Source organism: Mchenga conophoros, linkage group LG3 (genome assembly GCF_057382185.1).
Source record: "Mchenga conophoros isolate Kocher_MC1m ecotype Shallow Benthic linkage group LG3, M_conophoros_male_GT1.1, whole genome shotgun sequence".
Taxonomy (NCBI): Eukaryota; Metazoa; Chordata; class Actinopteri; order Cichliformes; family Cichlidae; genus Mchenga; species Mchenga conophoros.
The window spans coordinates 71025746-71052389 of NC_140528.1; the positions used below are offsets into that span (position 1 = coordinate 71025746).

Consider the following 26644-nt stretch of genomic DNA (forward strand, 5'->3'; position numbering starts at 1 on the left):
CAGTAATATAGAAAAAAACTCATCAAACAACCTTCTATGAGTAAGCACGTGGCAACAGCGGGAAGGAAAATCTTCCTTTTAACAGGAAGAAACCTCCAGCAGAACCAGGCTCAGGGAGGAGCAGCCACCACCAGTTCGGGATGAGGGTAGTAAGACAGGACAAAACACGAATGATTACTATTGATTATATGGAGAATGGTGTATAAATACATGGAGACTGAAAATAAGTGAATGAATTAAAAAACAACACCAACAGTCATATCAGGGGATCATGGGAAGCCCCCAGCAGCCTAGGCCTATTGCAAGGAAGGATTCAGGGTCATGTGATCCAGTCCTAACTATAAGCTTTTTCAAAATCTTTTAAGCATAACCTTAAAAATAGTTAGGTCGGTCTATCTGCCTCTCCAAACTGGGAGCTGGTTCCCCCTGAAGAGGAGCCTGAAAGCCTCCCATTCTGCTTTTAAATATCCTAGGAAGCATGCTATGAGGGCTTTGGTATAAGACGGGGCCTGATTATTCAAGACCTTGTATGTGAGGAGAAAGAATTTTAATTAGACTCTGGATTCAACAGACAGCCAATGAAGAGAAACCAATATAGGAGAGATATGCTCTCTCTTTATTATCCCTGTCAGTGCTCTCGGTGCAGCATTTTGGATCAACTGAAGGCTTTTCAAGGCGTTAATGATGAATACCGAATAACAGCAGTCCAACCTAGAAATAGTAAATTCATCCTTAATTGTCAGGATCACTCTGAGACAGGATGTTTCTACATATTTGTTTAATGTGAAAGAGTGAAATTCTTCATGTAAGTAGAAACAATCGAAAACATTTGTTTATGTTAGCTAACAAGCTAAGTGTCAAAAACCGATAAGCCGACAGTGCATGGGAGATGCATGTTTCTGAATAGTTTATCCCCAGCGTGGTCAATAATCGCTCCACGGCCTTAAAACATCCCACTTTCCCGCATGTTGTAGCTAAAAATCTGATCAATATCAAAGCATCATTCAGTTCTTTGACACACTCCGACAGGTTTCAGTTTCCTCTTGTGGTGTGTTTTTATCTGATGCTAACATTTGTTTGTTTTGTCACACGAAACAAGCTGCAAGCACACCACCTATACACAAGCAGCACACACAGAGCCATTAACATCCATTAGGAGTTGTGTTTTAGGCCAGCTAATGTAAGTCCAATATTTACTTATAGGTGTTAACCGAATCTCGAGGGAAAGTGTGGCTTTTTAGTAACTAATGGCTCTGCTGCTTTCAAAAGCTAGTTCTTAACTCTTGGTGTGCTGTTTGCTGCAGCACAGCAGAGTTTTTCTGAAGAAGAAAATGACCAAAACTGCAGAGCTGGGTAATAATCCTCTAAGTGAGTCACTATGAGCAACACCATTTTCACTACACCCAATCATCTGATCTGATAAGCAAAGGAACGGCTGTATGTTTGTTTGCCCATCACTTTACCTAACAAGTATTTCGTCACACTTGGAGTGTGTGTATTGCTGAGGACCCAAAGAAAGCACTGTTATGTTGTCTGGATGAACAGTGGCCATTTCAGGTATAGATGTAACCACCTGTCATCATCCACTGGTTGGTGAAATCCTGTGGGGAAGCTATCGCTATCGTCATCCTGGTGTTTTGAAACCAGATGTGACAAGCCAGAGATGGAAATCTCTGAGAAGGGACACATATAGCAACTTGTCAACTGGATTTTAGGTCCTCCCTAAAGAATCCCCTACTTTAATTTTTGACTGTACTGGGGAAAAAATAAACCTTTGTATTTGGTCAAACCTGAAGCTAACAATATAGATCATGAACTCAAGTAAGTGTCCATTGAGTCCATCTTCTCATAGACATCCATAAAACCAGACTTCTGTTTTTAAATAAGATGAATCATCCACTGCTAGCCATCAGTAAGAATGCATCTCCGTATTGGCTTCACTTTTCAGACACTTGAAGGCTACAGTCATACTCTGAAAGCCATCTCTGACTAGAGGGGGAAACAGTAGGTCCCACAATATGCAACTGCGAGCTCAAACTGAAGAAAATGCCTTCAGAATGTTAAAAATATGAGATTTCGTTGCACCAGACGACCATTTTTGATTTTTTTTTTGTTATAAAGCTACAGTTAGCTACATGTTAGCAAATAAATGTGACTCATAGGCCTAAAAAGATGCACATTTCCTTGCTGAAGTTCAAATCGAGCATCCAAATAGGGAAGAAAGATGATTTAGGTGACTTGTTGTTGGTGGCAGACGGGCTGGTCTGAGAATTTCAGAAACTGCTGATCGTCAGGGATTTTTCCCACACAACCTTCTTTAGAGTACAGAGAAAAGTCCGAAAAAGAGAAAACATCCAGTGAAAAAAAAATGTTGATCCCAGTGAACAGAGGAGACTGGCAAGACTGCTTGTAGCGGAGAGAAAGACAACAGTAACTCAAGTAACCACATGTTAGAACCAAGGTATGCAGAGGAGCATTTCTGAAAGCACAAAAACATCGAACCCTGAAGCAGATTAGCTACAGCTGCAGAAGACCGCACTGTCTGCCTCTCCTATCAGTTAAGACGAGGAAAAAGAGGCTACAATTCACACAAGCTCACCAAAATTAACGATGCCTGGTCTGAAGAGTCCCAGAGTCAGAATTTGGTGTAAACAGCATGAAAGCACGGACCCATCCTGCTACGTATCAGCGTTTCAGGTTGTTGGTGGTGTAACGGTGTGGGGGATATTTTCTCTGCACTTTGGGCTCCAAAGTATCAGCTGAGATTTATTTAAATGCCACAGCCTACCTGACTGTTGCCATGTCCATGCCTTTATGAACAAAGTGTACCTATAGCTGCTTGGTGGCTGCTTCCAGCAGGATAACACACCATGTCAAATAATCTTAAACTGGTTTCATGATCAGAACAATGAGTTCCCTGTACTCCAATGGAATAGAGCATCTTTGGGATGTGTTGAAATGAAAGACTGGTGTGATGGATGTTCGGCAAACATATCTGTACCAACTGTGTGATGCTATTGTGTCAATATGGGCAAAAAACTCTGAGAAAGGTTTCTAGCAGCTTGCTGAATCTGTGGCATGAAGAATTAAGGCAGCACTGAAGGCAAAAAGAGGGTTTGAATCGATAAAAGCAAGGTGTACCTATCAAAGTGAGTGCATGAGTCATCAACGCACATGTAAGCATCCTGCCATTACCTAATGTCCTACTGCCTCAGTATAAATGCTCAGCCTTAATTGTGCTTTGTCTTTGTGCTCTATGTGTGATCTCACAGATGTCACTCTGCTCTATGATCTCATAATAATGCCACAAGTTCAGGTAAGAGTTGCTTAACCTTTAAAATCAAATATAAAACAAGCTAAGGTTGACTAGACGGTCATTAAGGGTTTTTTGCCTTTTTGTTTCTTTTTTAATACAAAAAAGCTCTTAGTAAAGTCCAACCAACAAATCCTGTCCAATAAGTGTATAAACATCGACTGCCTTCAGTTGCTACTGTTACTCAGAGGTAAGGCTGCTCACTTGTTTTCAAGCGGTCTGCGGTCCACTTTACTCTCACAACTCCAGCGCAGCTTATCAATATCACATCAAGCACACCGTATCTGTAAAGAATCCATTGGTTACAACAGCAATGATATTGAAATATTTATTACAGCTTATGAAACCACTGCTTCTATTATAAAGCAGACCAGAGCATACAGAGCACATCCACTGTTGCCGGGGCCAAAACTGACTTGGCACTAAAATGGACAGAGGGCTAATGACGAATACGAACTCAGAAGTAAGAAAAGACTCGATCGTTCCGTTATTTGGAGGTCTTCGGCTGTTATCCATACAAAAGTGTCCCGGGACTCAGACAAAACACCAGCACTTTTGTCATAGCTACATGATAAATCTTAATCAGTAATTTATTTGTTGGCAAACAAGTTTCACTGTTACAACAAATATTAGTTATGAGGTCATTCAACTCGGAAACCAATACAAAAAAAAAAGAATAAATAAGAAGCCATAATTATAGCCAATAAGAAAAACTTCTTTTTGCTGCTAAACTTGCTCCCATCCTTTATTACTGTTTATTTAACAAATAAATAAATAGATTTTCTCCTTGAGGAAGAAAAAGAAAAACACTTCCAGTTTTTCTCACTTCAAAAGCTCTTTCTTTAATAAGTAAAACAGCCATCTTTCTTTGTTTTTTTTGCACAAGTGTCTAGTGCTCATCAAGGTTCAATTTGTTCTCTTTCTGAGAAGCACAAGCGTTTTCTGAATGCCAATATAGATGCAGGATGCACTATAAACTTTCTGAGGGACACCTCGTGATTAAATTGGACTGATTCTGTCTCCTTGACAATCTGTGAATCAGAGCTCTGCTATCTACACAGTAAAAAAAAAAGAAAACGAAAGAGAAAACGAACCAGGCGGAAATAATAATAATAAAAAAAAAAACAGACCTGAAAAAGAAAGGTGAATACGGTTCACGAAAATGCGGCACGATAAGTGTGTTCTTGTGGTATTTTTTGTGTAATTTTGCTCCTATTTCGATGGTCATTTCTCAGAAAGTGATAAAAGAGAAAGAAAAAAAACAGACTGGCACCAAAAGCCCAGAAGGGCCAGCACAAGAGAACAAAATTGCTCCTAATCACTACATTTACAGAGACAAAAGGGTTCGCTTGGAACGGGAAAAAAAGCATACTATTATGTGCAATGCTAGTTATCTGTACAGTTACATAGAAATATCTCGCAATTCTCTTATTAGTTTTTTTCTCCCTCTTTTAACAACTGGAATTACAGTAAAATCAAAGAAAGAAACAAAAACAAACAACAACAAAAAAAAGAACAGTTATGCTTAAAAGCATACAATCAATAATTCCTTTATGGTAACTGTCCAAAATGTGTGTGTGCGTATATGTGTGGTTTTTGTCTTTTTTTTTCATTGAAGGGACACTTCAGCAAACAAAATGTGCTGCAACTCACCAAAGAGGAAAAAAATCTCTCAAAAAGTCAATATAGATACAGAAGTATAATAAAATAGTCTTTTTTTTGTTTTTTGTTTCGTTTTAATTCTGGTGAAGTCTTCAGTTTCAAACTTTAGGGGTATGCAGTTCCTGTAGACTGTCAACACTATATCTCTGAGACCTAAAAATCCTGTGTGAGTAATTGTCTCTTTTCACAACGAGACAAAACACGGCAAACCACACAGGGTTTGGGAGGGGACGGGGTGGATGTGGTGTTGTGGGGTGTTCGGTGTGTGGGTTGGGGGCGACGAGTGGAGGAGAGGGGGCACAACATCAACCTTCTGCAGTGTCTAACTAAATAGAGTCACATATTAACTGCCGACGACGCCCCCCACCACCGCATTCGTAGCAATTATTATCCTGCTTATGGTCGGTAACAGCGAGGGTACAGTTCCTTCCTCCGCCTCAGTCTTCGGGACACAGAATAAAGAGAATAAAGGCTACCACTTCCAACGACTGATGGACCAAGGGCACACGGGGGAAGAGTAGAGGACTGCGAGAATACAATGGGCACGGGTGGGAGGGGGTTCGGGCCTATAGGCTGGTGACTAGGTGCGAGGGCTCCTGCTGGGCCTCTTCTGGAGATAGATCCTCTCTGTTGGGGGGAACAATGAAGCCATCACTACTGCCCCGCCCTAGCTGGTAGTAGGAATGCAGCTGATGGAGGTGGTTACGTGAGCCCAAGTTGGGCATGCTTTTGTAGTAAACGTCGTCCGAGCTGGCCTCCGGGCTCTTGGCGTCGCCGCCATCCTTGGAGCCATCTGCCGATTCTCCGGACACGTTGGGCAGGCCGGGCAGCATGGGCATGCTGGTGTAGAGGGAGTCTCTCTGGTGGCTGTGGCTGGGCGACGAGCCTTCGTCCTCAGTGTGCTCGTTGGTGAGTAAAGGGAAGAAGCTTTCGCTGTTCTCCTGGGGGATCCTCCTTCGAGACGAGGAGGAAGCGCTGGCGGACGAGAAGGGGTGGTGCGGCAGCGGCAGGGGTGGGGGTGCCGACTGGTGGAGGTGATTGTGAAGGTTGTCCACCGCCTGCAGGGATGGGGGCGGCCTCTGCGGCAACAGCGGGGCGTTCGACTCCTCGCGTATCAACTCCAAACCGAGGCCTTCGTCGTGGTGGGGGACAAAGGTGGAATGGTCATCAAGGCCCAGCGCGACATTCATGCCCATCCCTACGCCCAAGCCCATCCCGTAGCCGCCATCCTTGCCGCCATTGCTAACATTATTGACCAGCTTATTCATGAGGTTCCGATTCTGCTCGCTTGAGCGCTCGTGGGAATTGTTAAGGTAGGAGGGGATGTAATTGGAGGTGAGCTCTTTTAGGATCTTCTTTTCCAGGGTCGTCTCCTTGTGGTTATAGCCCCGATCAATGATCTGGACGCAGTCACTCATGTACTCAGCGCTGGCAATGCTATAACTGTTGCCATGGTTACCATTCAGTGGTAGAGTATCCATGACACTTGTATCCCGGGCATTGTTCAGGATTCCCTCTGGAATGACAAAGATGAGTAGGGATATAGCAGCTGAATGAGAACAGTGAACTCTTGTGAGACATAAATGCTGTTTTTATCAGCAGCCATCAAATCACCAACCCTCCCAGTTCTATGAAATGCACTCGGACGTAAAGGCCTGGATTAGCATTTTTAATTAAAGCACACAGTTTACAGTAAAATCCTATGAGCTCACACTTACCTTCTTTTAAAAATTGTATTCAATACCAAGACTTACTTCATTTTCATGGAAATCAACAATTAAATGATGGCAGTGATGAAGACATTGATACATGTGCGATACCAGACAGCACCAAACTTCGAGCACGGCACAAAAGCACAAAACGCGTGCAGGCAGAGACAACGGACACATCGAAGCCATGCAATTAACTCTTAAAAGTGAAACACAAACCGGAACACCAGTTGTAGAATTTGGATCCCAACCATATTGTCCCATGTGAGCATTTAGAAACAACATTGTAAAAATGCATAGGCGGGGTGGGTATATATTGATATGTTTTATCAATGTGAACACAACTGATACTTCAAAGTAAAGCCACACTGGAAGGAAGGAGGCTTTCTGCTCTTTCTATTGCATGGACATGAAGCTTTCATAGCTTTATCAGTTAGCCAAGTCCATGCTATCAACATCAAAGCATATATTTGAAGATAATTCAAACTACCTCAGACAAGGCCATCCAGCTCGTTAAAGTGTCAAGCTCGCAGTCTGACCTCTTGAAAATTTGACAAGATGCACGTCTCAGACTTCTAAGAAGGAAATTAGCCTCGTAAAAAAATCTAAATATATATCTATGTACGTTTTTGGTATAATCAAATAAAAGGTGCACGAACGAAGGCACGGCGTTCTATTAAAGATCACAGATCAATTTATATCGACGTGCCTTTTCAAGCGTTGAGGTGAATCTTAATGTTAGCTGTAACTGGCTTCACTTATTCAAGCTGTGATATCAAATAGGCCTAGGACATGTGAGTGGAAGAAGTCTCTCTCTTGTCTTTTTTGAAACTACACCAAGTAGTGTAAATGTCTGTAAGCAGTGGAACTCGGGATGCGATTCAAACCAATTTAACTGGCATTCTTGTCAAGGTGAGGGGCCTTTGTCACAAAGAGAATTGTATTGCTTCCAAAGGGAATGACGTTGTTTTCATTACCCCTTTGTCAGCATCGAGTGAAAAGAAAGCAAAGCCAAAGTCAATTACATTTGATAAGCAATGTTTAGTTTGACTCCCATACTTGTCTCTCTGTAGGGCTCTTTTAGGGACAGCATGAGGGAAAGGAAAGAAGAAAAGAAAACACAGTAAGCATAACAGTGACAGGTAGAAAGAGGAAAACGCACATATAGTATGCTGATGACTCATCAAGAAAATGTTTCTGCAATGCAATAGATTGTTTTAACCCTCATGCAAATTCTGTGCACCCACACAAAGAACCTGAACATATCTCATAACAAACAAATATATATATATATATATATATATAGCAAGAGAGAGAGAGAAAGAGAAAAAAAGATGGAATCCTTGGGTAAAACACACTTTAGTGTCAAATAGACAGATAAATCTTTTGATGCATTAGCAGTCTTACTCTTCCTCATCTATGGCAGTGTAAGTGAGTCATAGCCCTCCATCACAACCTCCAATGTAAGCACTTTGTATTTCATACATAAATTATCAGCTGATCAAAGCTCTCTGAGGTTCTTTGTTGTTGTTGTTGTTTTTTAACTTGAGTTTTCCCAGTTTTACAGACTCGCAAAGTTACAGCAAACACATATTGAGTTGCTGAGAGCTGGAATAGCTCTGCAGAGAGAAAATAAAATAGCATTTCGATAGTCATACTGACCCACGATAGCTTGCCGGTTTCTAATACCCAGCTCTAATACTTGGAATGCTTTAATATCTGCGATACTGAAAATGTTTTTTGTTTTTTTGTTTTTAAATCACAATAAGTAGACTGAATCTATGTTGAGTTGAAAATCTACATTTGAACATATGAATGAGTAATTATGACAGTTACCAAGTTTGAAATGAAGTGCTAAATAGCTATTTCTACGGTGGCCCTGAGAGGCCAAATGGACTGCAACTTAAGAAAACACCAGCAATAAGAAAAACACTGCAAAAGCACACAAAACACAACAGAAATAGAAAAAATGGAAATAGGAAAAAACAGATTTCCAAAATCACAAGAGAAGTGTTTCTGGGGAGACAATAACCCGACGGACCAGTTGCAGGAACCAAAACATGCTAGGTGTGTTTTATTCTCATGATTCATGTAATGCTGATGGCTGATTTTTAGGCTAATAGTTAGGCTAACACACTTACCTCTCATCTTTTCTTTCCTCATAAAACCGATAGATCCTCCACTTCTTTTAAGTGTCACCCAGCGCAATACTTAGCATATTTTGGTTCCTGCAGCTGGTCCGTCTGGTTTTTGTCTCCCCAGAAACACTTCCCTTGTGCTTTTGGAAATCTGTTTTTTCCTATTTCTGCTTTTCCTATTTCCATTGTGTTTTGTGTGCTTTTACAGCGTTTTTCTTATTGCTGGTGTTTTCCTAGGTTGCAGTCCATTTGGCCTTTCAGGGCCACCGTAAATTACAGCTAAAGAAACAAATGAACTGTAACCTCTGAATTTTTCCTTCAAACCGCTCTGTTATGTAGCACCGGCGATTTGCATTTTTAAATTCTTGCTTGCCTCAGCGACATTTATCACAAAACAACAGTGTCTGAGAATCTAACAGCGGTGTTCACGAGAATGCAATGCTAAAAGCTAAAACAAAAAAACAAAACAAGAAAACATTGAGACAAAGCACACACGAGCTTCACTGACAACACAGGAGCACATTTAAAATAAATGACTGGTGTTGTATCTGGCTCCCTATAGGCGCCTACTCTTGATTTCAGAGGATTTCCTCATTTTTACACTGTGTGTTTGGCCAAACAGCCACGAGTGAGTGCAACTTATGTAATCGAATAGCACGGCTCTGAACACAAGCCAAGATGCAACACCACTGAAAAATCCCACAGCAAAACAAACCTGTAGGATTTTTATGATAAAGCTATAGCTTGTTCAAAGCTAACACAAAGACAGCAAGGGCAGTGTTGTTGTTTTTTTTTGTTTCTAAATTAAAGCGCTGTTAAAACTCTCAAGGCGACTGCTGGGATTTCAGCTTAGTGCATTACTTTTAATAGTCCAATCATAAAGTTGCTTTTTGTTTTGGGATGGGAACAAAGATGTGCCCCCTAGAGTACCTCCAGGCTCAGACATGAAAAAAAAAAAAAACACTGCCCTAGCCACAATGTTAAAGAATGAAAGAAGCTTGCACACCTTGTGTGTTGTACATGCCCAGAGGGTTGTTATAGACTGCCGATTCCCCAAGCAATGTATTATAGGGATTGTTAGTGCCATGAGGACGTAGGAGTGCATTAGGTATAAGATGGTTAGCCATAGCCCCTGGAGCAGCCAGAGAAAGACAGAGTGAGACAGGAAAAAAGGAGACAGGAAAAAGGTAGGTGGGTAGATAAATTGAGATATAGACAGAAACAGAGAGAACATACATATCAGTTGGGCAGATGCAGCTGAGCAGTGACAGCCATTAACATCCAAATGATCATATGGTCATTAATGTGAGGGAGGTTTTGCTACATGAAAGTGGCAGAACTGACGCGGCTAATGGAAAGTGTATTAATTGTACCGTTAATGTCGGCCATTAGCTTTAAGCCCTTTTTCGTGCTCCACATTCAGGCAGTATACAGGTAAACTTTCCAAAGGAGAACCGACATGGCCAACACAGCACAGGTATTGGTACGTCTCTGGACTCAAACAGGACAACACAGAGGGCACGCACCTGTCTGAGGGTGTTTTAGGAAACTGCATTACTAATTACTTTTTTTACCCCCAATATTAATGTTAGGAATGTCATAGGTGTGTCTCAACTCCTAGGCCAGGTCCTTCAGAGGCCACATTTGAAGGCCAATTACGTCAGAGCTAGGAGACGAAGGCTGTCCCAATTCGAAGGCTGCTCCAAATGCGGCCAACAAATACGTCTTTCGTTTCCCTGGATTTGAAGGATGAGTCGGGTGTATCCTTCATGGCCCAACCTATCCCAGAATTAATAGCGCGGCCCAGCCAATTCCAGTTTCCAACAATGGCGGCAGCTACTTAGTTTTATTACTCTTTCTTGGTCACAAAATGAATTTTTAAGATATTTTCAGGCGAGAATGTAGCTGTGTAAACTTCAAATATCTGCTCGATTAATCAAGAGATCACACAGGCCACGCAGACCGCGAAGGCCAGGTCCTTTGAAGGATGCGGCCTAGGGGACACAGCTAAAGCTGCATATTTCTTTTAAAAGCAGGGGTGTATTGCTTCTCAGACTGGAGCTGAATATGCAGTACAGCTGTCCACATTCTTCTCTCGCTGTCCCATCCGCCAATTTCACGATGGCCCTCGAGCCGACTCCACTGAGAGTCTTTTTACTGCTTGAGCTCACATTACATTACTACTAGAAGTATGATATAAGGTTGAAGAGAAAGATGTATAAGTGCAGAAGCCTGGGAAGTAAACACAGTCCCAGGAAGAGGTTTTATCTGACAGCCATGGAGTAAAAAAGGAAGGATTGCTTCATCCCTGTAACTGAGCTGCTAGCTAAAAGCTACTGGTATGTTAGCCTAGCTTAGCTGAGCTACTAGCTACTTGCATGTTAGCAAAGCTCTGTTTTTGCTTTAGTTTTTTTGTTTGTTTGTTTTTATTAAGGCCAGCACATGTAGGCTGATAACAGATTTGTGTGTTCATGATATGCTAATTAGCCATGTTCTCGTGATACTTAAGCTAATTAGCATTGTTGAACTATAAAGGAGCATCCAGACAGGGAGTGATTCACTCATCCCGCATTGCTTTCAAGTTGAGCATTGGTCGCTGGCGGACATTCCAGACTGGGTGACATTCCAATACAGGGGTGGGCAATTAGTTTTCCCAATTTGAGAGACTGGGACTGTTGTGGATGCACCAATAAGCTGAAACAATCTGCTCGATATTAATTTTAACTTTATAAGCTTATCGGTGGGCCCTCCACAACAGTCCCAGTGTCTCACATGAACAAATAGGTTCATGGCACAGGTCCCCCACCACCTTTGGGATTGGCTGCTCTAACATGTACTACCCAACCCTATGTCACTCACCAAGAGCAGGTAGCAGCTTCAATTGGCAGTAAGCGTTATATACATGAACTTTTATCAACTCATCACAAGCAAAGCAAAGCATCAGATCCACAATTCAGTTCAACAATGCAAGAACTCTGCTCCGTTTAAAGTGAATGAAATGCACGACCAAGGATGCCTGAAACGCTTACGTGTGTTTACATTTTTAAAGACCCTTCAGGTAAATATTGAACTGGAAAATAATGATCCAAACATCATCGAGCCTTTAAAAAAAAATAATAAAAAGAATTCTCTCCCTTTTTCACACGTTTAAAAACACAACAAAAAATAAGCCTGGGTATAAACGCTAGTTAAAAATAAGATCTATTCACAGCTTTGTTGTTGTTGTCCTGCCTGTGTGGAAGTTCGGCCTGAGTTTAGCTACTTTAGCGCCTCAGCTCTGCTGTTGTGCTCAATTGCGGGAAGTTTACACTCTCTGACATAGCATTGGAAATGAAGTTGACTGCTGCTGAAAAGAAATGATAGGCCTGCTTTTGTCTATCTTTAAAAAAAAAAAGAATTTCAAGAGGCAGAGCCCTGACTATTAGCGCTGTAAATTGCATGCTGTGTGAAAATGGGAAGCTTGACAGGTGCAGCTGTACGAAGGAAGCCTACCAACAGCCGGGGCCTGCACCATTATTATTACTTCTGGCATTGCCAATCTTATGAGATGAAGTGGTCTAATATTTCCTTTTCTCCAAAGAGCAAAGTTCAATACTTGCTCATTCTCTTTGCGCAGTTGCCGAAATAACCTTTGAATGAAGCGATATGTCCTCTCCATAGTGAAGACGGTCATTACTTTGCATCAGCCTCGCCTCTTCCACGGAAACAGAACAGAGGCTCATTTTCTATTTATGCAGCGCTTGTCTTCAGATTCTTGCTGCCAGGATCTGGCCCAAATGACTCATCAGTTTCCCATCCACATACTACCGCACCAAAGCAACCTTCACAGTCTGAGCCCGGTGATTAGCTGCAGATTTGAAGGCTGCAATCTCAAACACGAATGCTGCAGATTCAGTAATGTTTGTTTTTCTTACAGTAGCTGATGGTTAAAAAAAAAAAATCCAAGTGTCTGAATACATTATGCGGGATATCAAGTATGCTGAAAATACTTCTCAGGCGCATTCATTTCCTGTTTACAAGTCGTTGATTTTCTTTTTTTCCTTCTCTCTCCACGTCAACGTATGAGGCTATTATTTTTAAAGGAGACGAATTTAAGACTTGTGAGGGCGTTACATGCGCGCGCCTCCTGTATGCACTGTGCCAGAGCGGGTAAACATCTTTTATCTGAGGTGCGAGTACACCGTAATTAGATCCTCCGGCAGAGTGTACTGTTCTTTTTCCAACGCTCTGAATCTGTCACACCACTGGGGAAAGGTTTTTATAGTACCCCGTGACTCTCCCCTTCCTCTTAAAAGTTAGACTTCTTTTTTTTTTTTTATGGCGTTCTAATTGCACTTGTACTTTTTATGTCTAAAGACTATGCTTAATGAAATTTAAAAGCACTATAGTGCCGCTGCGTTGGTCTCATCTTTCAGCATTATTCCTACTTTTTTGAGTATTAATTAGCCACGTTATCATTTTGCCTGGGAATCTGGATGTTTAGATTTTTAAAACAAGAAAAAAAACCTGTAATTTGATGTTGCTGTTGCTGCTTGCCCTAATTACAGAGTATTCCATAAACACCAGCCCCCCTCTTGAATTCTCCCAATGACAGATCCCCCACTGACTGTGCCTGTGTTTGAATTGGACAATTTGCCCCCCCCCCAAAAAAAGAAAGAATCACACTGATTGTGCAGAAATAATCTTGAATGCTGGGATAAATTGAACATGCAAAGCTATCAAGATGATTGCATGACTCCGCTCTCGAGATAATCACAGTCAGAGCGTCAGCTGCAGGCTCACTCTCTCACACACAAGGAGTTTTGGGGGGGGAAGAAGAATACGGAGCACAAAACAGCTAGGAATATTCGCTCCTCAACATATAATTCCTTAATAACAACACGGGAGCAGCCTCGGAGAAGTGCAAATTCTATTTGCATCTGTTTCTTATAACACGTGGGATGGAAGAACACACTTCCCAGCATGCTCTTTAGCTCATGTGAGTGTTTTCTCAATCAGATCGAGCCTTGTGAGAAGGCCGGGGGGATTGAAATGAACGTATAATTTTTACCTCTTTTTATTTTAACATATATTTACAGGAGATCCATGCAGGCTTTTCTTTCAGTCCTGCCCCGTTTCAGCCTCCCCACTATTGATAAAAGCTGCGTCTGTTGACGGTGCTAAGCCGAGCACCTAATTATTGAGATCATGACACTTCCTCCCCGTGTCGAACATTAATCCATCATTGTAAGTGTGCATTAGCGTCTATGCGAGCAGACGCCCAGAGCGAATTTAGAGAGTGAGCGGTGTGGCACTCGCGTCAAGAGATGTCGGGGAGGGATGCCAGCGAGCGCAGCATTTGCTCCCATTAACCTGAGAGACTCCAAAGTTTACTCTGTCTGTCAATGAATTATATGGAAACTCTTTAGTCACATATATATGAGAGAAGCTCCCAGCCAATTGATTTTTAGGTTTTTCAGTAAGCACTTTTCCTGGTTTCTCACTCAAGGCTTTTACAGGCAGAATGGGTGGGGTGTTCAATATATCCTTTATTGCACACTCATCAAATGAATTAAATGTGATGAACTGCATGATTTACCTAGAACCTGCTATTCTCTCTACCACCTAATCTATTTAGTGTTACTTTTCCTAACAAAACGATAGAAAACGGTTGGTTTGTACTTCAAAATAAGACATAATAAACAATTTTCTGCAGTGGTGAAGCATTTATCCTTTCAATCTGTCACTTGAACAGGTAAGAATTTGCAGCTCTATTGGCAGGAGTTTTCATTTTCGTGATTTCTTACATTGTAAACCTTGCTGTGGTATTTGGTAATAATTAACAGCCAAGTAGGGTGGGGGAGATGCATATTTCACTTGGCGTTTTTAATTATTTCGCAGTATGTGAGGAAAATTGCTGTGAAATGAGTAATTTGCCTTGACTTTTTACAGCTGGATTGAGGTTTGCAGCTGAAAGCTTTAAAGAGGCTTTTAATTCTGCAAAGCCCTCGTGTCATTAAGAGGAATGCAAGTCCAAACGCAATTTGAGAAAAATAGCGTTGCTTTTGTGAGAGAGAGAGAGAAAAAAAAATAAAAAAGTTTCTCAGTCACAGTCATAAATTCTGAGGTGAAGGCTGGTGTATTGAATCACTCAAGAAAAGATGTGCTGCGGAAACAAATACCTCTGTTGAGCGATGCAGAGCTGTTGATGTCCCCGGTCATAAAAGAGGACTCGGACTGTTTTCTGACCGTGTCGTTCCACATTCGACGGATGCGGCTCTGCGGAGAAAAATAACATTTCACCTTATAAAAATATTCACTCTGGGGGAAAAAAATAGAAGTCTGCACATGGAGGACGAGTGAAAAGTCTCAGGCTTTCAGCATATTTCCTCAAGCGTGCACTCATATTCTTCACAGCTCAATAACGGCTGAGATATGAAGAAAAAGAGATGCTATCGGCTTTCGAATCTAGTATTTAACCCTGAAACATGTCAGCTGTAGGGATAAGTAACCTCCAATTAAAAATGAGCATTAGCACTATGACAGGTTAAATCAATAATAAAGTCATCAGTCAAGCTCTCTTGAGTCTGTATCTTGGGTTGGAAAGGGCTCAATCCAACAGAGTTCATCCTGGTTAATTATCACAGTCCCGTGGGCTATTGCACAAGCTAAGGGAGTGCATCTAACCATAGAAAAGAGTCCTTTCTATCCTGTGTGCAGAACATTTGAGAGTTTTCTGATTAAAGTATAAAAAAAATTGTTGTTTTTAAAAATATACATTTGTGATGGTATACTTAACCAGGCCGAAACAAGGCTTGGTTGTCAAATGTAGGGAAAAAAGGGATAAAGGCTGTTTGGTAACCCGTGGCAACATATGAAAAAAATATGCATTCCTCAATCAGTTGGCAGCTGGTTGCAGCAGGTGAAATTGGCCACAAAGAGATGTTTGGTGCTACACGAAAAAACCTCCTTGCGATTGCTCTGGCAGATTGCTACAGTTACCTGTAGTTGGCGTCTTTTATGGAAATCGCCAACTTGTGTGCAGACACTTGCCAACCGCTCACTGAGCAACCTTTAAAATAAAAGGTCCACCTTCTGATCCGTGTTGGTTGCAGCACTGAGGGACGGCCTTTACTTTGAAGGTGAGCAATTTCCACTCTGTCTGTGTCCTCTGTGCAAATTATAGGTGACACTGGCAATCTAGTAGCTACCAAAGAATGCACAAGAGCATGCTGAAGTTGCCAAACGGTCTCTAGGCCTGTGTTATTGGAGCCTTACTAAGGAGTTTTTCCACCACATGTGGCCAGAACAGCTTCAATGCACCTTGGTATTGATTATGTGCATGTGTGAAACTCTCCTGGGGACAATGAACACCCTTCTGCTTTAACATTGCTGGTGAAAAAAGTGGTCTAAATGACCCTGAAATTCCCAGACACGGGATTGATTGGTTTGAGATTTTTTTAACTGAAGGTTAAAAATTCAGTTAACATAGTTTTCATACTTATCAGACCAACGGATTTCAAGGGTCATGGGTTTTTCCTTTAATCTGTCACATCTGTATATAATACATTTTAAGCAAGACTCCAAGTTAGCCAGACTTCTCAGGAGGAAATTATCCTCCCAGTAATCCATTCATCGAGTTTAACAACATTACGCCTTTCATCTGTCTGCTTTTACTGCAGCCTTTACCCCATCACTGGTTCACCCCTTCACCAGTGCACCAATAACAAGTCAAGCCTCCATCTGCACTTCCCTTAGGGGACCTGTGACTGGATGTGAGTTACAGGGCCCTAACCCTATAAATCTAACTAATCGATGCGGCCGACTGCAAATTTTTAATTAAATGAATCTTGTTCATTTTGATGATTTACTACTACTACTAGACTTGTGTGTGGAACAGTTTCCAGTTAAAGCAGAGCTTATTATGGTCCACTTAAAAATAATTTGGGTACTAAATGCAATCTGGCTAAAGTTTTAATTTGGTTTGATTATTCACTCAGTCCTTTAATTTTACCCATGGTGAATTCTTGATTTTCATAAGTGATGGAAAATATTTTTAAATACAGACTCATTGTGTAACCATAAATGGAAGGCTGGTTCAAATCCCTGAAATCCCTGAAAAAATAATGCAGTTCAAAGGTCTAAGACAGCGGTCCCCAACCCCCGGGCCCCGGACCGGTACTGAGTTGAGGCTCAGGTGTGAAATTTATGGTTTTCAGGGTTTTTATCTTTAACTCGGTTTTCCTGGGTCTTTCCCCGTGTTGTAGTTGTGTGTCTTATTTTGAAAGAAATGTTTACGCGTTAACATAGCGACCAGAGAGCATTAATGGGCAGAGAGGAGGATGTTACTCTCAGTGTTGTTGGCGCATTTCAGGAGGACGCTGCTAATAAAGTTACAGAATCACACAGTGAATTTGCGTTTCTTATCATATTTACAAAATATCACAGTTTTTGTCTTGGTCGTATCCTTTTATTTTGTTGTATTTACACCTTAAAGGCTGATCCATGAAAATATTGTCTGACATTAAACCGGTCTGTGGCTCAAAATATGTTCGGGATCGCTTATCTAAGAGGAAACTATCCTCCTGTAATGGGAGCTAGAGCACAATAGAGCAACTGGTTCAAACCCCACATGAAGCATTTTTAGATTTAAACATATATACCTCCACACGCTCAAAATGTAGGTAGGAGGACTTAAAATAAAAGGGAAAGTTACTCAGCACGCTGGCTGTCTTTTTTCATATGCTAAATGCTTTCTTCCACCTTTTCTATATTTCTTCCTACTCCGGCTTTAACTAAAATTGGAGCAGCTGTCACTATACCTCACCTAATCTCTCGCTGAGCTTCCCCATCGCAGTGTGACATTTAAACCGAGGGCATGTTTTTATTTATAAAAGCTTAAAGCATTTTTCACATCATGAATTGGCGTCTGTTTCGAGCCGAGATGACACATCGCTCACATATTCAAACAGCAACATATACTGACACAGCTGATCTCATTATCATATTGCACACGATTCTGTCCCCAGACCTAAGGGACACAGATGGGTTGAAAATGACAGTGCCATTTCTTCTTCTTCTCCTTTTTTTTGGACGGACAAAAACTTGAACCATTCATAGCCGACGGGTTCGAATGTGCTCTGCTGATTACACATTCATTCCGAAGCCTCGGAGTTAGCAATAAACAACCACATCTTTCTGAGTGTTTCCATTCCTGTCTCGCTCATATAAAGTGACTGAGCATGAGGTTAGAGCCATCTTGTCAAACCACTGTGTATAATTAAACGCTTTGATCTGTGTGCGGAATCCAGCTTGTACCGTGGGTTGCCACTGCACGCTTGACTCTAAGGACTATTTATAATTGAACACTGGAAGAAATCGCACTCTTTGGGATATGGATACGATGTTCAGCTACGGCGTATCGCGCCAATTCATCCTATACTTCACGTCAACGTGGGTGGAATCCATTAACAATTTACTTTACAAGGAGACTTACCATCTATGCACCGAATTTACAAACCCTGGCATAGACAGTCAAATTTGAATTTGTAAGCATGAACAAATTCCCCATAAAGCTGAAGCCAGTACTTTCCTCAACGTCACTGTACCGATGCGCAGCCTAAATCCGCCCCAGTGAAAACGAATTGCAGACTTACTCTTTTGCTTGCCTACTTTCTTCAAATCTTACGTAATCCTGAGTATCACTCGGGATCAAATCATTTCCCGCCTCTAGCTGCAGCATGCACATACACTACAAAGAAATCATCTTGCTGTTCACCTTTTTTTCCAAAGAACATATCACGTGGTAAGTTACAGGAGTGAAAAATGCTATTTAACCTGCGATCCCGTCGAATAACGTCCAGGAGCACGCGAGGCGGTGCCCTTGCCAGAGCCAATGGAGCTGTCCACGCTTTTGCCGCTGCAGCAGTGAGTACGCAGGCACTTCCCGTACTCCTTACGCACCTGTAAATTCAAAAGCACAGACAGGTTCGCACTAGCAGCTCACCGCTTTCCAAACTTGCTACACTCCAGCATGCTCGTTATGGAAATCAATTCCAATGTGCATGCAGTTAATTAATGTGAGACCGTGCTATTTTCTGGATACGGGAGAGAACGCAAATGCCGACCTTCTTCTGCAGCACACAGTGGAAGATGAAGATGAACATTCCCTGCAGGGAGTTGAAGATAGTGAAGAGGTAGGCCATCACCACTGTGCTCTCGTTGACGTACATGAGGCCGAAAGCCCAGGTTAGGCCCAGCAGACATAGCAAGGCGATGGCGCCGATCACCCAAGATCTGAAATGTAAGCAAATAGCCATTTGATGAATAATTAATAAAAGCTGTCATTTCAGGAGAAGGAACATAAACTGCACCAAAGATATTAGGTCATAAAGCAATAAGGTACAACTTTAACTGTAAGGTCTGGAAATGAAGAACCTGCTTAATCCACAATTATAAATACAGTTTGAAATGAACAGGGAAAGGAAACTGATGATAAATGAGAATGATTTTTTTTCCCTTTTAGTCTTTTTCTATTCTTTATTTTTACACTTGCACTCTTTCAAACAAAAAGAAAAGCCTTTGATCCTCCCACAAAAATTAAGTGCAGTCTATATGTGTGGGCGACCAGTAAATACAGTCCTCGTTTCCAGGAAAAGAAAATTCATTAGTATATTACATGTTGGATTCTAGTGCCTGAGCTGAGTGTCTTGTAAAATCTTACTCAAGCAGAAGGTTTATCTGAAACAAATGCCCTTGAGATTACAAAGTCTATTAAGAGTAAGGGCTCTATCTTTGTGCTGGTGCACTGCGCAGAGAAGTGGCAGTTTTTTTCCCCCTTCACCTGCACCCTTTTGTATTCTGGTGACCCCTCTGGCAAGATCTAGATAAGTGTTTAATCACATTAATACACGATTCTTGTCAGAATGTGCCGTCTACCCTTACATGTACAGTATCCATGTAGTGCGCTTTGTCAAAGCTTAACCTCCTAAGACCCAAACTCTTCCACGGCATGCATTTTTAATTTCTCTTTGATATTTGGGCTGATTGGGGCCCGATGAATGTAAAAGCAAAGAATCACCAGATTTTTTTTTACCTTATTTTTGTTTTTATGAAAAATAAGAGCAACATATGAGGATATTAGTTTAAAATTTTGATAGAACAGTAGCAGTATAATGTCCTCATAAGTGGATATCAGGCCCTTGTAGAGCAGAATTGAGTATTTTGGTCTAAATAACCCAAAATGTGATGTCCACATACAGTGGGGCAAAAAGTATTTAGTCAGCCACCGATTGTGCAAGTTCCCCCACTCAAAATGATGACAGAGGTCAGTAATTTGCACCAGAGGTACACTTCAACTGTGAGAGACAGAATGTGAAAAAAAATCCATGAATCCACATGGTAGGATTTGTAAAGAATTTATTCGTAAATCAGGGTGGAAAATAAGTATTTGGTCACCTCAAACAAGGAAAATCTCTGGCTCTCACAGACCTGTAACGTCTTCTGTAAGAAGCTTTTCTGTCCCCCACTCGTTACCTGTATGAATGGCACCTGTTTGAACTCATCATCTGTATAAAAGACACCTGTCCACAGCCTCAAACAGTCAGACTCCAAACTCCGCCATGGCCAAGACCAAAGAGCTTTCGAAGGACACCAGGAAAAGTATTGTAGACCTGCACCAGACTGGGAAGAGTGAATCTACAATAGGCAAGCAGCTTGGTGTGAAAAAATCAACTGTGGGAGCAATCATCAGAAAATGGAAGACATACAAGACCACTGATAATCTCCCTCGATCTGGGGCTCCACGCAAGATCTCATCCCGTGGGGTCAAAATGATCATGAGAACGGTGAGCAAAGATCCCAGAACCACACGGGGGGACCTGGTGAATGACCTGCAGAGAGCTGGGACCAAAGTAACAAAGGTCACCATCAGTAACACACTACAACGGCAGGGAATCAAATCCCGCAGTGCCAGACGTGTTCCGCTGCTGAAGCCAGTGCATGTCCAGGCCCGTCTGAAGTTTGCCAGAGAGCACATGGATGATACAGCAGAGGATTGGGAGAATGTCATGTGGTCAGATGAAACCAAAGTAGAACTTTTTGGTATAAACTCAACTCGTCGTGTTTGGAGGAAGAAGAATACTGAGTTGCATCCCAAGAACACCATACCTACTGTGAAGCATGGGGGTGGAAACATCATGCTATGGGGCTGTTTTTCTGCCAAGGGGACAGGACGACTGATCCGTGTTAAGGACAGAATGAATGGGGCCATGTATCGTGAGATTTTGAGCCAAAACCTCCTTCCATCAGTGAGAACTTTGAAGATGAAACGAGGCTGGGTCTTCCAACATGACAATGATCCAAAACACACCGCCCGGGCAACAAAGGAGTGGCTCCGTAAGAAGCATTTGAAAGTCCTGGAGTGGCCTAGCCAGTCTCCAGACCTCAACCCCATAGAAAATCTGTGGCGGGAGTTGAAAGTCCGTGTTGCTCGGCGACAGCCCCAAAACATCACTGCTCTCGAGAAGATCTGCATGGAGGAATGGGCCAAAATACCAGCTACTGTGTGTGCAAACCTGGTAAAGACCTATAGTAAACGTTTGACCTCTGTTATTGCCAACAAAGGTTATGTTACAAAGTATTGAGTTGTACTTTTGTTATTGACCAAATACTTATTTTCCACCCTGATTTACGAATAAATTCTTTACAAATCCTACCATGTGGATTCATGGATTTTTTTTTCACATTCTGTCTCTCACAGTTGAAGTGTACCTCTGGTGCAAATTACTGACCTCTGTCATCATTTTAGGTGGGGGAACTTGCACAATCGGTGGCTGACTAAATACTTTTTTGCCCCACTGTATGTGGACGCCAGGTCCTAGGAGGTTAATTATGCACACCAGAAACATCATGTTGTGGCTACTAAAGACTGCACATACAGCACCAGACTGACTAAACCAACTCTTGTGCACATTAATTTTTGGTTTTATCAGGATTCATCATAGCTGGGCTGTTATAGTTACATTTCTTGGGAGTGTTATTGGTTTTATGCTTTTAATGTGATGAGCTAATGTGATGAGCTTTTCCTTAACAGCAACATTTAAATTCATGTTAATGTGATATTTCTTTGTCTTTAGCAATTATTAAGAATATTATTGATTGTATACATAAATAAGACTTTCATATTTTCTGAGCTGCGATTTGTGCAAACTGTAATTCCAGTCGCCAAGTCTGTTTTCTTGTTGCTATGTGCTCATCTGACCTGGTTTTGAGAAATTATATCATTTTGGTTCAAGAAATTTTATAAGAGTGAACTGATAATCTCTGCTGATAATCCTTGTGCTTATGTCATCTTGAGCTTTCCATTTGTTTTAGCCATTGAGTGCATGTAGCTATTTTATCTGTTTTAATTTAGCTAGCTTATGAAGCTAAGCTTTAGTTATTTTTAGCAATTCATTTTAAACATATATTCACTATTATTAAACTGCGTCAACCTTTTATTCAGCTTTTGCCATTACTTAAGCTTTATATTTCAACTTTTTATTGATTACTTTTAGCTACCAATCAGTTACTTTCAGAAAATTAGTTCTTCCATACAATCACTATTCTTAGCTAACGAGCCATTAGCCATTAATTTTGATGGTTACTTTTAGTTATCATTAAATTGTTTTATACAAAAATCTTATAGTAGAATTCCATCTTTCACTTTTAGTTTTTCAGCTGCTTAAAAGTTACTTTCGTTTATCACTCACTTTTTTTAGCCACTTTTAGCTAGTTTTCAGGTTTAGGTTTTTGTCTCATCTGTAGGCTATGTATATCTAAGATCAGAGTACTTTGTGCACACTAATGTGGCCTTCAATGTGACTGAGTGCTCTACTATAAATCATGTTAATGATTCAGGGAGGCAGCCAGATGGATTTGGGTGCTGATTTGTGGTGGAGTAAATGAAAGATGGCATTATGAGAAAAAAAGGGCCATTCCAATTTTGTCTTACTTCATCTTAGGTTCATAATCCTGATAGCTGAGCCATATAATGAGAACAAAATAAATTAGAGAACAGACAGAAATGAATCAAATCACATATTAAAGCAATGCAGAGGTAAAATAAATAAACAAAGATGTGGCAATAAATCCAGTGTAAAAATTTAGAAATGAAGATGGAAACAACACAACGAGAAGGACGATGGCTTGCTTGCCTGTATGGGATTGATGCTAGCCTGCATTAATCCAATACATTTCCACATTTCCACATTTTGGAAGTGGATTTGTTAGTGATTTACAGATGTTAACAATAATTATCTCTTTTGCATAGGTATCTAGTTCCCTTCATAAATGCTGGCAGACCTTCACATTTAAGCGGTTATAAATGGGCCAGGTGCGCAGCGAAATAAATGATTTATGAATTCACCAGAGCAACCATTAAACATAATTTTCCCAGGGCTGTCTTAATGACCTGGTGGGAAAGGTACTTTATCAAGGCGATTGCCCCCAGATTGGACACAGAAACACAGGCAATGGACACACACAAAAAAAGAACAAAATGTTGTCCTCTAACTAGTGGGAGTTTTGTTGGAGGGATAGCGGATGATAGAGACAAAAGAGGTCATAAGAAATGCGTTGAGAGGACAGGATATGAAGAGGGTACGACTCATATCAGCACGGCACGGCTTATCTTCTTCTGGAGTTATCAGATAAAAATATGAGGGTGATTTTGAGGGCTGCATAGTAGGAGCCTCGAGGCAAAACTTCTGAGACTGCATTACAGTCGCTGAAAAGCATAACAGCTCACTTACAAATGAAGCGGGTGCATCTCAGCTTTTTTAGGCCCCATTCAGAACTGTAGCCTGAAATCTACTAATACAATATCACTTACTGATCTGCTCATATTCTCAGCATCATTAACTTCAAAATAGTTTATGTAAAGTATATTTGACAAAGCTAATTATGTCGTAAAGGAATAATTGTAATTAAATGCTTTAAATACATTTTAGGGTGTCAAATTTAGCATTTTAGCAACTTATGCACTTTAGCTCAATTGTGGTCGTCACAAAGCCCGTACAAAAGCCCGTATAAATATATAATACATATACTGAGTGCTGTAGTAGACAGCTTTCAGCACTTTCCCTCCAAAAAAAGGTTTTATTGTACTAATTGTTGCCAAAGGGGGGCAATTTTAAGCAGAGAACTATTTCAGTCTGTGACATCAAATTACCTATTTCCCTCCAAATGACTTAATTTGCAGAGGTGCCATTCATTGCAATGTCACAGATCATTTATGTATGAGATTGCAATTGGTCAATTCAATTTGTTTTAAATCTACATAAAGTCATTTCATAGGCTCTTTCTGGGAGAGGAAAAAGAAGTGCCGTGATCAGGCCAACAGGGGTGTTAATTATTTAACCAAAGGTATGCTCTAAATGCAAATCACCCCAAAAATGTTTAAGACATCAATAGCGCAAAGTTTTTGATGACGGCACAGACATTTTTTTTTAATCTTTTACATCACAGCATTAGCATATTTCATTTGAAGCTCTTTATCTAAATTGGGAGGACTCTATGCTAAGCTAAAAATGTTCAGTCCATCATCTTCTAAGAAAGCTCAATTCAAGAGTAAGTTTGGTATTCAAAGTTACATCGGTGCAAAAGTCACGCTGCAATCCATGAATCACGGGGCAGCAGCAGCCACTGTCTCCATTACGGGGTGAGGAGGGGGGAAAAAACCACATCAAACACGATATCAATTCTATTCTACTCCTCTTCTGAGAAATGTTGCATCTTACCAGTGCCATTCTACAATAACACATCCATCATAATAACGGTAGCTAAAATGAAGAGGAGGGAGGAAAAAAATAGAAGATGAGAAACAGAAAGATGTTAAAGATAAACACGGCATAAGATAAAAAGGCAGGATGTGAGTGCTAATCAAAAAAAAGAAAAGCAAAGAGGGAGAAAGAGATACTCGGTGAAACAGAGATGAAACACTCATATTAAAACAAGGCAGTATGATGAAATCTGAACAAAAAACATGACATCAAGCCATAAAGAGGAACCAAATAGCAGGAAGATGAAACTAAAGAAGGCATAGCTCATTAAGCTAGGCTAAATTGACTTAATTAACCAATGCTATCATGATCATGTTTTCTAAAAGGGAACGGGGATACAATTTGAGGGGGGAATTAAATTTAAAACATCCTCGTATCCGTACAACATTAAAAAGTTTTTGCATCTCTGTGTGTGGAGTGAAGCTGTGGAACAGACTAAGTAAAGATATGAAGCAATGTCCGAGCATGGCGCAGTTTAAAAAGCGGTTTAAGGATATGGTTTTTACAGGGTACAGGGAAAAGGTAGAGATTTGATAGGGTGTTCTTGTCTAATATTTTCATGTGTGTGCGCATGCACGGGTTTGTTGGTATGGGTATATATGTGTGTGTATGTATATATTATATATATATGTGTATGTATATATTATATATATATATATATATATATATATATATATATTAAATAGTAGGTTGTGTATCCTTCAGGTGTTAATGGGGTTATTGAAAATGTGTATATGTGCGTATGTGTGTATATACGTAGGTATGGATAGATAGAAACATATATATGTATATATAAAAAAAAAAAAAAAAAAAATTACACATAACATATAATGTAATTACAAGGAGGTATTTCTGTAGTCTATTGATACTAGATAGTGGAAAAGGGGTGGGATTAAATAAGCTTATGCTTCTTCCTGCTCCTTTTTGAACATGGACGTTATTTGGAGTTGTGGTTGCTCGTTTTCCTTTTGTTTGCTTTGTTCATTTTTCTCTTTTAATTCTATTTTTTTTTTTTTTATACTTTTTCAACATGTTCAAAATAAAGATTCAATCAATCAATCAATCATTAAAACCGGCTCACCTTGATAGATCATTAAAGGTAAAAAAGCATTGGATATATATATATATATATATATATATATATATATATATATATGTATATAAAAGCCCACAGTAGCCTACACCTAATTCCAGTTTTCTGTGTGTGTTCATAGCGTTTTCTAATGGATGTTGGTGTAAAAACCTCATCAGATGAATGACGGCTGACAAAAAGCTGTACAGATCCATCTCTTTTTCTTTTTCTTTTTTTTTTCTTTTACAAACGGCCAACACTGCAGAGTGTTTTCGAGTCGGTAAGACTTGGGTTGAGGAGGTCAGTGGGTTGCTACATTTAGGAGAGCGCAGTGTTATAAATCACGTGACACTTAGGACCACAGCAATCAATATTTTTCCTGCAGAACCAACTACACAATGTATCTGGCCTTTGGAAAAATGGCCGATGTACATAAGTGGTCACATAATATGCTGGCGTCTTACTGAGTAGTAAGTAGTTACCTACTGCAAACTTTAAGATGAACTAAATCACATTGAATCATTTGTTGTATTTACTTTTTAAAGCATTTTCGATCAGTGTTATAGTCAGCGATGTACTTGCTGGTAATCAGCAATCCATTTCCAGGCTGAGCAGGCTAGGCACAGGGTCTGTGTGGGCAGCAGGTGTCCTGCTTGTAGTTCTCCAAATATCTGAAACATGGCACATTTGTGCTTCATAGTAGATGTTCGAGATTGGCCGTGTGCCTCTCCTTACACATACTACGCATATGTCTTGGTGTGAACGTGCAGTAAATGTGCAGAATCTATTGTTTAAGCATGTCGGTTTCTCGAAGCAGATCTGCCTGTGAGCAGAACACATACTGTGAGCCTACTCCCAACACTCTTCATAAGATTGGGAGGACACAGAAAGAGGCCATATGTTACAACGTTTAAAAGTGAGCTGCCAACACAAATAACAAGAAAATCCTG

At 40.6% G+C, this 26644-nt stretch overlaps 1 protein-coding gene across 12 annotated transcripts in view; it reads right to left on the reverse strand.

Annotated features, from left to right (window-relative positions):
• Nucleotides 1-3627: 3627 nt before the first annotated feature.
• Nucleotides 3628-26644, reverse strand: part of LOC146580351 (adhesion G protein-coupled receptor L3) — a 265146-nt gene continuing 242129 nt past the window's right edge. For 2 of the 12 annotated variants that reach the window (XM_085267042.1, XM_085267033.1), the window contains 6 exons: nucleotides 18929-19097; nucleotides 18639-18764; nucleotides 14984-15080; nucleotides 9829-9954; nucleotides 7744-7761; nucleotides 3628-6491 (listed from right to left, as the gene is read on the reverse strand). In XM_085267042.1, coding sequence (XP_085123168.1) covers nucleotides 5542-6491; nucleotides 7744-7761; nucleotides 9829-9954; nucleotides 14984-15080; nucleotides 18639-18764; nucleotides 18929-19097 — 1486 coding nt within the window. In that variant the 3' untranslated portion in view covers nucleotides 3628-5541. Of the gene's footprint in view, nucleotides 6492-7709; nucleotides 7762-9828; nucleotides 9955-14983; nucleotides 15081-18638; nucleotides 18765-18928; nucleotides 19098-22794; nucleotides 22822-24580; nucleotides 24623-26644 lie in introns of all 12 variants that reach the window. The other 10 variants (XM_085267031.1, XM_085267038.1, XM_085267035.1 and 7 more) reach the window with 10 other exon arrangements.